Here is a 15827-nt window from a genome sequence, read left to right on the forward strand (position 1 = left end):
GAAAACTAAAGCTTGTGTAATGGGAGTTAGACATGGAGAGAAAATGCATTCTGTCTGTGTAAAGAGCAATAACGTTCACAAGAGGACCTTTACTGGCCTGAGTCACCCTTTACCACATGGTAAAAATCCACTCTCTCTAATTGTTTGATAGGTGCAATGAAAAGCTTGATGGGCTTGAAGCCAATCTCCAGCTGTAGGAGGCCAAAAGACTGTTTATTTTATCCACTCTTTGCTGTTGAAATTTCAGTCTCCCTCTAATGTAGCTGTGTCTTTGATGAATCCCCCACAGCCTAAAATCACAATTCCATGCACCAGGCATGACAGTTAAAAGCTGTTCCTTAACTGGAAGTTGCCCTTGAATGGATTAAGATATTCACTCGTTTCTTAACAGCACCCAGTTTTAGAACACGGTTTGTTGATTTTCATTTTATTTGTACATGCTAAGCTCATTCATCCCTGAATTATAAAGGCACAACATAAGTGTCAGTCTTAACCCAAGCAATATTCTATGCAGAGAGGCAAAGATATATAAATTGTTGGCTTGAAAATAACTTCAGACTGAAATGCTTTTTATTCCTGTGAATACTTGTCACACAATCGCAATCTAAATCATAATTACAACAAAATTGAATAGATGTATGCAAACAAATGCTGGAATCAAAGACAGAGATGACTGCAAATGCACAAAGTTCCACAATTAAGATAATAATTTGCATATTTGTGTAAACAAATGTTGAAGTACTGTTTGCCTCCACCTGGATAATATTAGAATAAAACAAAATGAAATACTTTGTTTCTGCACTGAAACATAAGACATTTGGTTTTAAGGAAAATCACAACATGTCAATCACTTGAAACATTTAAGAAAATAAATGCAATTAACAAATATGCTCATATAATCGAATACACAACATATGTCATCTGTATTTGTATTTTATTCCAAAATGAAGCCCAACACACAGCACTGGGTAATCACACATTAATTCAATAGGATTAGCTAATTGTTATCTATTAGTTTACAACCACTTTAATTGCCTAAAATGTCTTTACTTGAATAAAAATAAACTGTAAGCGCAAACTTTTAATACAGGTGGCCACATAATTATCCTCATTCCTAAGGGATCAGAGAATGCAGCAAGTGGTTATCTATTTAAGCTCTATACTAATTATCCCTAACAGAAGTGAGATTTTTTTATTCGTGGCGCCTCCATAATTGCCACTACAAAGGGTTTAACCAGATTTTGTTTGTGTAATGTGCGATCACAGAAACCCATCTTGTTTTAGAAAATCTCTAATTACTGTTGGTTTGCATATCTGAGCGTGGGTTAGCAGCAGAGTTTGCTCCAAGCTGGGCTGTTTAAATTCCCAACACAGACTGCAGGGCAAATTCAGGGTCCTGTTTTACTGCTGGGCCAATCTATTTGATACTCTTAATGCTAAGGGAGTTCTTGTTTCCTTTTTAAAAGATGGTGCTGTAATCACAGGTCATTATTTACAATCAGGTTTGTTATTCCTCTGGGTCTGCTTATTGTATTATTTTGTCTGAGAATCATTTTTCTACATCATGAGGTGACTGTCAAAAATGAATGCTTTTACTGTTACTGTTACTGCATGAGATCAGCAGAGGGACTGGGCATAGATTATGGAGTGCACTGTCATAGAAACCTCTGATTATTTTAATGGTCAGTGAAACTGTCCAAACACATGTAAAACACATTACAAAACACAAGTGTTTTAATCTCAGTTAAAACCTTTGCAATAGGAAGCTGTTCTGTGAAAACACTGAAGTATTTGACTTCTCATGCCATTAAGGATACTTATATGTACTATATGAACTAAAATATAATTAAACTACCATTCAGCACCATTTAGAAAGTGTCAGGAAGTGAGAACCATGACATTTCCGATGGTTTAAAAATGCTACTTCACTTCTGTAAAGAGCAACCTTGCAAAATACCACCCAGTACATAACCTCAGTATTGATCTCACGAACACACTGTAATCGTGCTTTAATATTGTATTCAAAGGTCTGGATTTGTCAACAATTAGAAATCAATGTATCACAAAATATAGGTAGGAGTAAAATGAAAACAAAGAACCATCCAAACAAAAAACAACACCACACACTTGTGCTCATCTCATTGTAAGGCATTTCAAATTCATTTTTATTTTCATAATCTACTTTTCTAACCAGTTGTAGCTTGATAGCTTTGCTAGGAAATGTCAGACATTTTTACTTCTGGGAAAAATCCTGAGCTGGTTAATGCAAACTTGTACGATTGCTTCTACTGCTCTAACAATTGCTTTAAAGGATGTAGACCTACCAATGACAATAACAATCTGAGTTGTTTCAAATTCTATCTCAGTCTAAAGTTATTTTTCCCCACATTTTAAAACTACTGCAGAAAGGTGGGGTTCAAAATAAAATAAATAAATGATCATAACTGCCATTTCAGAAAAACTAGAAATGGCTTTTTCAAAGCAAAGTCAGTCATCTAGTGCCTTTGAACCTCCAGAAAAGCTTTTCAGACAGTGAAGAGACTGGCAAAGCAAACAACCAGGAAAGCAAAGCCATCCAAGAAATTCTCTATTCACGTACAAATTTCCCCTCAGCTCCAGGTTAAGTACATGCACTATGAAGCTTGAAGCATCTACACAGCATGCTGTTTGTATACTGTCAGGAAGACACACAAGATTTGTCAGTTAGGAAGTCAGCATGTAAAAAGAAATAATAATAATTTAATTAAAAATGAAATAGTTTGGTTTCAGCACTCAAGCCTGAACTTCTTGCCAGAAGCACATTTCAGAGGCACAGAAAATTAGTCCCTGAGGAAAATAAATTAGATTGCTACATTCGTTAACTCTCATAATGGCACTATTTAACCTGTCTGACACAAATAATTCACTAAAGATGAATAATTGAAGCTAAGCCGCCGTTTCCTGGACGGGCACTGTGTCTTAGCATCTCGCTAACCATCAAGTAGCAACTTTCACAGTCCGAGACAGAGTCCTCTCTGGCATCACCTGGTACAATAATGTCCCAGAGGCAATCAGCCCAGTCCAGCAGAGCCAGTTCAGAGCAAGAAGGAATCTCTTTATGTTATTACAAAGGCATCACCTTGTTAAAGTATTCTGTCCCATTGGTCAGGGTCCTGGGAATAAATCCACACAAACTGCAGCAGCTGTGAATCAACTGTAGATTAGCTTCTTCTGCTGCATTTCCAGCAGTAGTTATTTATTTCTTTTTTTGGGGGGTTGTAGAAGTGCACTTTCAAGGAGCTCTTCATGAGAAATGATTTCAGTTCCCTTGCTGCTTTCCAACAGAAAAAAGGCTCTCAGGTTAAATGCAGGATATAAAACAAAGACACATGGACTGCATAATACAGACGTATATGGTATTAGGCAGGGATCAACTCAGATATAATTGTGAGAATAATTCAACTGAAAAACAGAGGAATTCTCAGCACTACCTGACCAATAGCTGGAGTCTTCTTCTCATCCTACATGAGGATTTGTGCTTTAATTACTGAAGAGCTGTAGATTTCACCATTTTAGTTTTTATTACTAATATTATCAGTAGAAGTAGTAGTAGCAGTGTTAGTAGTCATAGTAATTATGCAACTCATATTCCAAAACTGCAATTTAAACTTACAAAAAAGTGTCAAGTTACATGAGCGTACCGTTCTGCAATGTGGTTTAGAGGTAAACTATTGTCCCGAGGTACAATTTATCATAAAGAAATTAGAAAGCTGCGCTACTGCACAGAGCCTTGAAGACACCGCTACGTCTGCAAACGTGGCGCACACTGGAAAAGATGGGGCACCAAAACCAACTGATGCAGACATATCCTGCAGTTTCCTCACGCCTCATGCTTCTGTTAGACAATGTGTGAGATCTGGAAGAGCAGACAACTGCCATTCCCTCTCTCTGTCTCTCTGTGTGTGTCTTTCTCTCTCTGTCTCTCGGTCTTTCTCCATCTTCAGAAGGATGAGGTGTGATGATGACACACCAGGTGCGAGTGCCAGGATCACAACAGAACCACCGTAATACAGTGCCGAGAGTCACACTTACAAAGGTCACATGCTCACTCGGGATCTAATTAAAAATATACTGCCATTTCTTAATGCCGCATGAATTATCGCTTTCAGCACCAGAAACTAAGCACCAGTCTGCAGAAGGCAAACTTACATTAGACCACAATTGATCTTTCCCTGCTCCCTGTAAAATCCCCCTACCCTCGTGGCCTAATCCTACAGACCTAATTGTTAAGAGAGACATTTTAGAGAGACCCAGGCTTTCCTGTGCACAGTTTTGAAAATCGGACTGTCAGGCAAAATCAATGGCATTTCTTCTCCAAGACTCCCCTGTGACTCAGATTATGCAGCTCAACACCATGTCAGGAAAACTTCAGTCCACCATCCAGAGTCTATTTAATTGATTTTTGTGAAAAAAACACAAAAAAACAATCATGAGATGAAATCATGAAATAATAATAATAATAAAACGGTCACTGCTTCTACCACTGCTGCCAGTAATAATAGAAATAACTATAATAAAAAAGAATAATAATAACAGCTGCATTTAAACTTTAAAGCAGGGACTCAACATTACGGTAAATAAATCAATAAGGTAAAACGGTTTGAACATTGTAACCCGTGGCAGACTGTTCTACAGGCAAGCTGTTACATATACAATCCTATAAATTTTTATATAATAAAAATATATTTTATTGTTAAAAACAAATCATGAAGAATATAAATAAACTATTCCAGTTATCTATGGCAGGCTAATCACTTCTTAATCCCATAAATTCAAAGAGCACCAGAACAGGCTGGTAGCAATATTTTCCTGCAGTAGAAATACAAAATTACACACTGTAATTTCCCTTTCGCCCTACTTATAATGTTAAACATTAAATCAAAGTTATGAATGGAACATGTAAGAAACTGAAAAATCCTATCTGAAAAGCACTATTCTGGGCACTGAGTCGCCCACTGCACGTCTTTCAATTCTAAACCAGTACACCTTGAAAAGTCACTGTATGGCCATGTTTACAGTTGAGTTTCATTCATACGCTGTGCTTTAAGCGACAAATTTAAATGGATAAGGCTGAATGACCATTGTGGTGGTACAAGTCCTCAAAATACTGTTGATACAACTGGCTTGCCGAATTACTGTAAGACAGAGGGGAAACTGAATACAGGCATGTTTTTAACAGTACCTATGTCCGTCAATAATCACACTTGAAAACATGAAATAATAAACATAATGCTACTAATATATCGTGAGCATTTTTCTCTCCTTCCGTAATGCCTGAAAGCCATTAGTCAAGACATCAACAACCTTGACTGCAAATATGACCAAGGTATGCAGGGAAACATCTGCATAACAACTGAATGGCCTCATGCCCACAAGTTGATCCAAGTTAATACACATACGTGGATAGTGGTTCGTAGGTCATTGAAAGAGGAGTATAGCAAAGTGAGGATGCTTCCTGTGGAGTACAGTGTCTGTGTTCACATCTGAGAGGAGTGTCTGGGTGAGGCAGGAAGCCAAAGCTCACTTCCATCCACAGTGCTGTGGTATCAGCTGGTCATAATGTAGGTGAAAGTGTTACGATTTCTGGAGTTGGCCTGTTTCTCAAGTTTTGGACAAAGGTTGTTTGAAGGGCACCACTGCCAGCTGGTAAATGTTTAGACAATGTTGTGCACGTGTGGATGGCATTCAATGGTAAGGGCCCGCACATCTTGCAACGCGACAACACACCATCACAAAACTGTGAATGTAACAGGGCCAGTGCCAGCAGACTTGTGCTGAAAACATCTCACAGCCTACTCAAAGTCCTGACCTCAATCCCACACGTCCCTTCAGGGATGTACCTACCCAGGCGTGTAATTGAAGCTGACCCTCTGGGTTCCTTCAAGACACAGCAGGATGAGATACTAGAATCTGATAAACTGCTAGAAAGCTAACAAGTACTGTAAGCTGAATAATCGCCTTTCATTTTTAAACTTTTTTATGTTGTTGTGTTGACGTTTCTTTGTTCAAAAGAAGGGTGGCATGGTGACGCAACAGTTAGTGCTGCTGCCTCACAGCTCCTGGGACCCAGGTTCAATTTGGCCCTAGGTGTTGACCTATGTGTAGTTTACATGTTCTGCCCATGTCTGTGTGGGTTTTCTCCAAATGGTTTGATTTCTTTCCACATCCCAAAGACATGCTGCTTAGGTTGATTTCCCTGAAGTCACGTGAGAGTGTGTCTCTCTACTGTACTGGCGTCCTCTCTGGGGTACACCCTGCCTTGCACCCTGTGCCTGCCAGGTTAAACACCAGCTCACCATTACCCTGTGCTGGATGAAGTGGTTATTGACAGTGGATGGGTAGATGGAAGTTCACACCTCTGACATGAAAAGGATCAGAAAATCTGTGAGACATTAGAGACACCAACTTCTCTCACAGCACAGGCACAGTGTCTCTTCAATCTCAGCAGCATCCATTAAAGCCAAAGCTGGAACAACTCCCTGTTAAATACATTTGAAACAGCGGTATTTTATTATTATGTGTGTTGTTAAATTACTGAAATTATTTAAGCAATGTAAGGTTTATTAAAAGGCCATTAAGACTGGTGTAAAGTTAATTTTTTTAAGGTAAGTAAGACATTAGTACAAAAAAAAAATTAAATAGTTCCTTTTATAGCCTGTAACTCTTCACCACACATATTAAAAAGGCTTGTAACAGCCCCTTGACATGGTAATAAAAGTTCAGCAAAAGGAAAAAAAATTACACAGAAAAACAATCCATGTGGCTGACAGGTACTTATTTAGGAGTGTGACTGAACAATGACAAACCATCCTTTATGCAGACACTCATGTGTCCTCAGCCAATACAAGAAAAAAACACAAACTAAAGCCCTTACAAAAAAAGTTGAGGTGTGGGACTGCTAATTAATCCTCTTCACACATGCTCAGCGCATGCCCCTGAGAATCCTTCGCACTGGAAGTGACAGCACAGTATTAACAATGAACTCCAAAGCTACTAGAATGTTTGGGAGAGTGACATTAATTCCGTCGGCTGCCCTACATCTTTTAAATCACAATGACCAGAAACTGCACCGTCGCATTGTATAAATAATTGCGAGTGTGCGAGTGCCCCACATTGTAAAGAGCGATATCTCAAAGACATGAAAGGATTTGCAGCCGAACATCATCCCTTCTCCTCTTTAACAGCTGCAACAAAGGGAAGATCTACAGCTATTTCTTTGCTAGTATCCTATCAGCAAAGGTACTCAGCGCAGTGTCTCGGGGGCTATTGTAGAGGTGGGGAGGGGTGGACTGGGAGGTGATCTGACATGCTGATAAATAAACTATTAATACAAATCTTTTTGAAATGGCTGCTGGAAGGTGCAGAATGTTAACATTTTAGTATTCATCGATAAATTTACATTAAGCACACATAAAAGCTAGACTTTCTGCTTATATACAGTGAAAGAAAAAAGTATTTGATCCCCTGCTGATTTTGTCTATAATTTTAATGGTAGGTGTATTTTAACAGTGAGAGACAGAATAACAACAAAAAAATCCAGAAAAACGCATTTAAAAAAAAGTTATAAATTGATTTGCATGATAATGAGGGAAATAAGTATTTGATCCCCTATCAATCAGCAAGATTTCTGGCTCCCAGGTGTCTTTTATACAGGTAACGAGCTGAGATTAGGAGCACTCTCTTAAAGGGAGTGCTCCTAATCTCAGCTCATTACCTGTATAAAAGACACCTGTCCACAGAAGCAATCAATCAATCAGATTCCAAACTCTCCAACATGGCCAAGACCAAAGAGCTGTCCAAGGATGTCAGGGACAAGATTGTAGACCTACACAAGGCTGGAATGGGCTACAAGACCATCGCCAAGCAGCTTGGTGAGAAGGTGACAACAGTTGGTGCGATTATTCGCAAATGGAAGAAACACAAAATAACTGTCAGTCTCCCTCGGTCTGGGGCTCCATGCAAGATCTCACCTCGTGGAGTTTCAATGATCATGAGAACGGTGAGGAATCAGCCCAGAACTACATGGGAGGATCTTGTTAATGATCTCAAGGCAGCTGGGACCATAGTCACCAAGAAAACAATTGGTAACACACTATGCCGTGAAGGACTGAAATCCTGCAGCGCCTGCAAGGTCCCCCTGCTCAAGAAAGCACATGTACAGGCCCGTCTGAAGTTTGCCAATGAACATCTGAATGATTCAGAGGAGAACTGGGTGAAAGTGTTGTGGTTAGATGAGACCAAAATCGAGCTCTTTGGCATCAACTCAACGTGCCGTGTTTGGAGGAGGAGGAATGACCCCAAGAACACCATCCGCACCGTCAAACATGGAGGTGGAAACATTATGCTTTGGGGGTGTTTTTCTGCTAAGGGGACAGGACAACTGCACCACATCAAAGGGACGATGGATGGGGCCATGTACCGTCAAATCTTGGGTGAGAACCTCCTTCCCTCAGCCAGGGCATTGGAAATGGGTCGTGGATGGGTATTCCAGCATGACAATGACCCAAAACACACAGCCAAAGCAACAAAGGATTGGCTCAAGAAGAAGCACATTAAGGTCCTGGAGTGGCCTAGCCAGTCTCCAGACCTTAATCCCATAGAAAATCTGTGGAGGGAGCTGAAGGTTCGAGTTGCCAAACATCAGCCTTGAAACCTTAATGACTTGGAGAGGATCTGCAAAGAGGAGTGGGACAAAATCCCTCCTGAGATGTGTGCAAACCTGGTGGCCAACTACAAGAAACATCTGACTTCTGTGATTGCCAACAAGGGTTTTGCCACCAAGTACTAAGTCAAAGGGGTCAAATACTTATTTCCCTCATTAACATGCAAATCAATTTATAACTTTTTTGAAATGCGTTTTTCTGGATTGTTTTGCTGTTATTCTGTCTCTCACTGTTAAAATACACCTACCATTAAAATTATAGACTGATCATTTCTTTGTCAGTGGGCAAACGTACAAAATCAGCAGGGGATCAAATACTTTTTTCCCTCACTGTATGGGCTTTGCCTCATTTAGTATTAGATGAAGTAAACAAACATGAAAGCTAGACATAACACAATATCAAGCTGTAAAACTTCAAATATCTCTCGTCAATGTGTCAATGTGAGTCACTGCTGAAAAATGTTGGTAGGCTTTTGTTTTGGTGGAGTAAACTGTCTGTAAGTCTATTCCACCGAAAAAGAAAAAGGTCTCCAATACAATTTCCACCAGGTAACCCAAATTCAATTGTATAATAAAAAAATTGCATCCTCTGTGTTTAGATTGTGGACCACATGATTTAAGAATCATATAAAAACAATTGATGAAATTAAAACTTTGGTGACAGCTTTATGTTTGCCAGAATTCAGTTTCTACTGACAATTAGAATTGCAGTAACAAAGTACTGGGTCTATAAGTCTGCATTTGGGAGGTAGATCAGAGTTTAATCCAGGCCATGGTTTGGAATCAAAGGTATTAATACGGTCCTGTTCAGCAGGCTGAAGCTGAAAATCAAAGACACTGGATACAAGCAAAACAGGCAAATCAATATCTGCACACCTGCATTTTTTTCAAGCTTTTCAATTAACTTAAAAGGGTAGGCAGCAGGGGAAAGTTTATTTTCTTCTTCCTTTATGACAGTCGTTATCACCTGAGAGTGAGCTGAATTTCTCCTGTTAACGACACTCTTGAAATAGGATACAAAAAAACTTGCTTTTTAAAAATGCATTAATCCAACATCCTAGGTGGCCTGTTGGATTTTTTTTTTCCAGAAGATAAAAGCTCTCCGGTAACTGTAGGCAAACTGACAATGATGCCTTGAGTCCTCCTTTAAATTAGAAATGAAATGTAGTGCAGATTGTTACATAACGCAGTACCTCTACACAGCGTGAAATTTAGCCTTTGATACAAAAAAGGCACTGCTTAGTTAAAACCAATCTTGGCCCTGTCTCTTAAAAGAGCGCCTGTACTTGACTTGGAGATCATAAGAAGACAGAAATACGTCTATCATGGGCATTTGTCATGCCGGAGAAGGAATTGAAATCCACTTTGTATCGCACAGTTCCTCACCTAGTGCAATACCAAAAGAAAAAGACACAAAAGGTCCTGCTACCAATTATAATTCCTGTGACTCCACACACAGATGCACCGACTGCCTACCCCGCCCGCCCCCCACTGACCCAGCCTTCCACCTACCCAGCATCTGACTCAGTCATGTATCGCTTGGTTGATTTTGACAAGGCTTGCTACATGTGGACAAGGTGTGTCTGACAACTAGAGGTGAGATTTCCTCTCATGAAAGCATGCAGTGTTTATTCAGCCATTTGCATCAGAACTGTGTATCTCCATTTATAACTGGTACAAATTACATAGTGCAATAAATTCAAAATGATGGTGACAAGCTAGCCCAGGGAGAACACACCTAACGTAAAGCAGAAAGCTATATCTATAAACTGACTGGATCATGAACAGGTACACATCACTGGTCAGCGAAGAATAAGGAACAAAACATGAAAATATACGTGTGTGTGTGTGTGTGTGTTTGTTGGGGGGGGGTGGGCAAAGGGGCCATGCAATGAAATAAGGTGATGAACAAGCTCACTATCTACCAGACCAGATATCAATATGAGCAGCCCTGATAACGACTCTTGAGGTGCCGCTGTTCAGAGACATGCAACCTCAGTCCATATCCTGCTGTCTGTTTCAGTTGTAAGGTCGGGTGGTTGGGGGCCATACCCTGTTCAGCCGGTCTGTGTTCAGGAGCTGCAGCATTTCCTCCTCAAAGGCCTCCAGAGAGGGATACAGATGCAGAGACAGCTTGTCCAAAGAGCACGTAAAGGTTTTCAGCAAGCGTGGCTTCCGTAATGAGTCTCCTGAAATAGAAACGATCAGACACACAGGCATCAAGAACGAGGCCATTTTGCCACTGGAGAGCATATCAGACCTCACCTTTTCCTCCCTTGCCTATTCTGAATGAAGAGAAGCAAGTTTTCCCCTTGAATACACTTTCAACAAGGTCTACAGTAATGGATGCCAACAAAAACACAAAATGCATGTTGTTAATAGAAAGTTTCTCAAATGATTGTCGTATAATTCTCATTTAATAATCCCTCATTTACATCTTCCATTTTATACAGTCATATATATTTTCTGCATGCATAGTATGTACAGACGGGTGACAAATTAAAGGAAAAACCAACATAAAGTGTCTCAATAAGGTGTTGGGCTCCATGAGCCATCAGAACAGCACAAATTCTATGAGTCTCTGAACTCTACTGGAGGGATGAACACCATTCTTCCAAAAGATATTTCCTCATTTGGTGTTTTGATGATGGTGGTGGAGAGCGCTGTCTAATACATCAATTGGGTTGAGATCTGGTGACTGTGAAGGCCATAGCATATGATTCAGTGAGCCCTCGTGCTCTGTGGATGGGGCATTGTCATCCTGGAAGAGACCACTCCCATCAGGATATAAATGTTTCACCATAGAATAAAGGTGATCATTCAGAATAACTTTGTAATGATTTGCAGTGACCCTTCCCTTTAAGGGGACAAGTGGAACTAAACCATGCCAGGAAAATGCCCCCCACAGCATAACAGAGCCTCCGGACCCCCTCACTGTAGGGGTCAAGCAGTCAGGCCTGTACTGCTCTCTTGGTGTCGCCACACATGCACTCGCCTACTTGTCAAGAACACTAGCCAGTTGAGCAGTCTTCAGGACTGAAGCTCCTGCCATTCATGCCCAAATAATGACCCCTCTTTCAAAGTCACTTAGATCCTTTCCTCTTGTCATCTTGATCCAAAATCAACTGGGCCTGCTGAGCTTTTTTAAACATGCCACACTCATTTATTCAGGTTTTTCCTTTTATTCATCAACCGTCTGTATGTTTTCAGTATCAGATTGTATCACTTGGTTGGACCTAGTACACCACATTTTTCAATTCCTGTTTGGGCCTGACACTTTGGTGCTTTGGAGAGCGACTTTACAAAAGTCTTATTTTTCTAAAGAGGGCTGGAGGGCTCGAGGGGCCATTAGATCTAAAGTTATAGTTGCATCACTGCAGAATCAATAGGCCACAGCAATCGGGACCATTTCCTAACATTTTATTAGATGTTTTATGAGCGCTACAGTTCCTACAAGCGGGAGCAGGACAAGGGGATTGATCTGGCTCAATTAACTTTAGCAAAATGTTAATTTCTGCAAATTGCAACAATTTCTACTTAAAAAAACAAAAAAGATCAATATTAACTCAATTTAAGCCAATCTAAAACAGTCACAGTTTACATTGCTCTATTCCTCTTTCATATTACACGCGAGTTCCATTTAGGACTGAAGGACTCCAAGGCCAGTCAGTTGTTTTAGTGCAACAGTTCCACTGAGATCTTATATTGATCAGAGCATGACAAACTGTAGCAGAAGTGTCTTTAGGACTCTGGATCTGATGTTATGGCCAGTGGGTATCTCAGAGGCTGTTTATTTTTTCACTTAATGCCACTATCAATAACGCTTCAGGAGAAAGCAATTATGTGCCTCACACACAAATAACTGATGATAATTTCAGTCACCAGGACCAGTGCTCAACCAGAATATGATCTCATTGATTCATATTGCTGTGACAGCTTGCGTTATAATGAGCAAAACAAATGAAGCAGCTGCAAAGTTTTATGCAGAGACTTAAAACCCAGAGACAAATTCACAGCTCTTTGAGCATCCAGGTTTGAACTGCTCAGAGAGTCATAACCCCAGCGGATTACAAAGGATCTCTACTAGGTATGTAATAACCACACTCTATCAAGCCCTATCCATTTCATTAGCTTTACTAATAAACTTATTTTTATCTGCTGTGAAGTTCACCTCTCAGCATAAATGGGGAAATAGGTATTATATAGAAGCCTGGCTCTTCAATAAAGCATGGGTAGTGATATACAATTAAAAAAAAATCCTGTCCATGACTGTGGCCTGACGTGAACTTATATTTCACATAATTAGAAGGCAGCAGTGTACAGCAGGATCATTTTAAATATTTAGTGTAATTAGACTATTTCCATCATTACATTTCTTTAATATTTCAAACATCCATATTGGTCCATCAATTTTGTCATTTAACATGTTCTCAGATATAGTTAATATGTCTGTTTCACGCAGCCTGTTATAATGCAATGTAGCCCAGTTACTGGCAAACGTACTTCAATTTCATTGAGAGTAAATGCATTCACTTGTATAAATTCAATATGAATACACCTGCGGGATGCAAATATTAATGACATTCTTGGCTCATAGCCCTGTGAGTGAGAATTGCATTACTTAACTACTATATTGAGTGGGCTGATCGATACTGGAAAATTAATATTGCTTTGGTAGTATATTCCATCAATGTTATTTCAGAATGCCCAACATTACACTAATGGGAATTCTGATAAGCAGCCCAAATAGGTACAGAATGTAAATGAATCCAATATTTCTTGGCACATTCTTCATACTCCTGACACATTTATTGGTTGCCTCTCTGCAGCACCAAGAGGGAGAATTTCCTCCTAGACATTCTTGTCCTGATAACAAGTGAATGAAGAAAGTTATTAAATATCGGTATAGATTGCAAGTGTGGCTATGTGAACACTATCTGGACACTTCTGAAGTCTTTATATTCTGCAAATAAAATTAATAAGTTATTTTTAGAAAGGTGTTAAATAAGATTAAAACAGCTATTGAATGTATGTTTTTTCAGTAAACAAATAAATGCATTGAAACTTCTCTTCCACATATGCGTACATTGAGTGACTTAAGAGTGACTGTGCTGAGCTACAATCTTTGCTAAGCTTCAGAACAGCGACCTTTTCTTTTCCCAATGCACAGCAAGGTCTCGGCAGACTGTCTTAATATGTAAAGTCATCAAAGGGGGATGACGAATTCCAGTCTGAGAGGTCCGTGGTGTGACAGTGTGTCAGACAATCACTCTCCTATCTGAGCGCAGAGATATGGATCTGTGTTGTGTTCAAAATGGTCTGTTCCTTGAAACAAATAATGTCTGATCCTCTTTTAAGTGCATGACCAGGAGGAAAGTAACACTTTCATTACAACCCAGGCAAAAGCATGCAAATATAAAAAAAGCTTACCAAAACTCTCACATCCTGTCTTTGTCTGTTTTTTCTGTTAATTGCTTAATTGTATTAAGCAGTATACCTCTTTGGAGGCATCTGCATTCATTATGTTCCTCCACTCATTTATTCAGGTTTTTCCTTTAATTTGTCACCCATACACACATATAAATTCCTTACATAACTTCTGTATTAAAGCTTTATCAATATATATAATATATATGTAGAAAGAAAGATGTGTACAGTGTGCTTGGAAGATTAAACAAAAAAAAGGCATTTGTTTCATGATTCAAATACACAAAGACATGTTGCCAACACTTTAATGGTGTTGACAATATTCTGTGAAGAGGTGTTGGAAATGTGACGATGTGTCAACTGCATCATGTCTGTTATATTAAGACATCAGTGAACAGTATGCATTTTAAATAATAATATAAGCCACTGGGGATGCGTGGTTATTTCTCCACCCTGTGCATAAATCAGGCAGCTTAGATTTTGCCAAGTTTTATTCTTTGATCATGTTTCTTTTTCCTATATAAACTGTGCAAAGCTACAGAGAGCTGTATCGCAAAATTAAGATTAAATTCCAAATCAGTAAATTAAATGTTCATTTGAGATGAAGAGACTAATAATCAGAGACACAGAGACTAATAATCTAATCTCAAATTTCTACAATAGCTAAGAGTCTGGATGACACAGGACATAGAATCCAGTGTCACTCTGTCAGGGAGCGTTAACAAGATCTTCTATGACACACTGAAATAGACAACATCACAGAGCTCACCCACCCTCTGTGGCCAGGACACTTGCATTGAGAGTGTGTCGGCTAATGCGATATTATTTTTAAATGCAGCTATCACCATGCTAGGACATTTTATGCGTCATTTCCCCCATTAAGTTTGTTTCCTACCTGACACGTCGGAGGAAGGGACCACTCCAGGAATTTCCTCAGCCCCGGAAACCACCATGTCTTGGGGAAGGAGATGCATGACCGTCTCCAGGGCTGGGTGAGGCTGCAGGGTGTACTGGATATGGGCCCCTTCTATCCGTGTCACATGCTTGTTCTCTGGAGAGTGAAGAGAACAGAAACCGTACTTCAACAGTACTAACTCTGCGTTACATAAAAAATGTACACATTCTGACAAAGCAGCCAGGACTCAACAAACAGTTGGGTGCTCAATCAATTTCTCCTTTGGATGCGTTGGCCATCTCAATAACCGGCTGTGGTGGTAAACAAATTGGAGAGCACATTGATGGAAAGAAAATTAAAATATGGTGCAACTGGATCAACTGAGCAGGTAATTGAGCATATCCTAATGCACCAAACCATGGAATATGGTTACCCAAGAACCCAGGGTTATATACATTTTGATGAGATTCCAACTACCCATTACTGATTCCTTCAATAAGTGAGACATGACCACCTTTCTTTATCAATGAAAATAACAAAAATATCAAAAACACAAGGGGAAAAGAAATGCATTTAAAGTTGAATGCTTCCACCCAAGAGTCAATTGTAAAAATAAGGAAATTTAAACACGCATGCAGATAAAGACAAATACACCCACAGGTCTGACAGGGCTCGGACAAACAAAACTAGAGTGAATGCCAAGTTTCAGGCATTCCATCTTCTTTCATCGACAGTCACCGTCTGAGTTATAGGAGAAGCTGTCGATAAAATGACTTTAATAGGCCTGCCTTTAATACTGTTCTC

At 39.6% G+C, this 15827-nt stretch overlaps 1 protein-coding gene across 1 annotated transcript in view; it reads right to left on the reverse strand.

Moving 5' to 3' along the window:
• The window catches only part of LOC136714126 (nephrocystin-4), a 73629-nt gene that overhangs the window by 12646 nt on the left and 45156 nt on the right, over positions 1–15827 (reverse strand). Inside the window, exons 6-7 of the mRNA XM_066691438.1 lie at positions 15024–15179; positions 10754–10890 (exon numbers count right to left, since the gene is read on the reverse strand). Of these exons, the coding sequence (XP_066547535.1) occupies positions 10754–10890; positions 15024–15179 (293 nt within the window). The remainder of the gene's footprint in view (positions 1–10753; positions 10891–15023; positions 15180–15827) is intronic.

The sequence above is a fragment of the Amia ocellicauda genome, chromosome 18, assembly GCF_036373705.1.
Source record: "Amia ocellicauda isolate fAmiCal2 chromosome 18, fAmiCal2.hap1, whole genome shotgun sequence".
Lineage (NCBI taxonomy): Eukaryota > Metazoa > Chordata > Actinopteri > Amiiformes > Amiidae > Amia > Amia ocellicauda.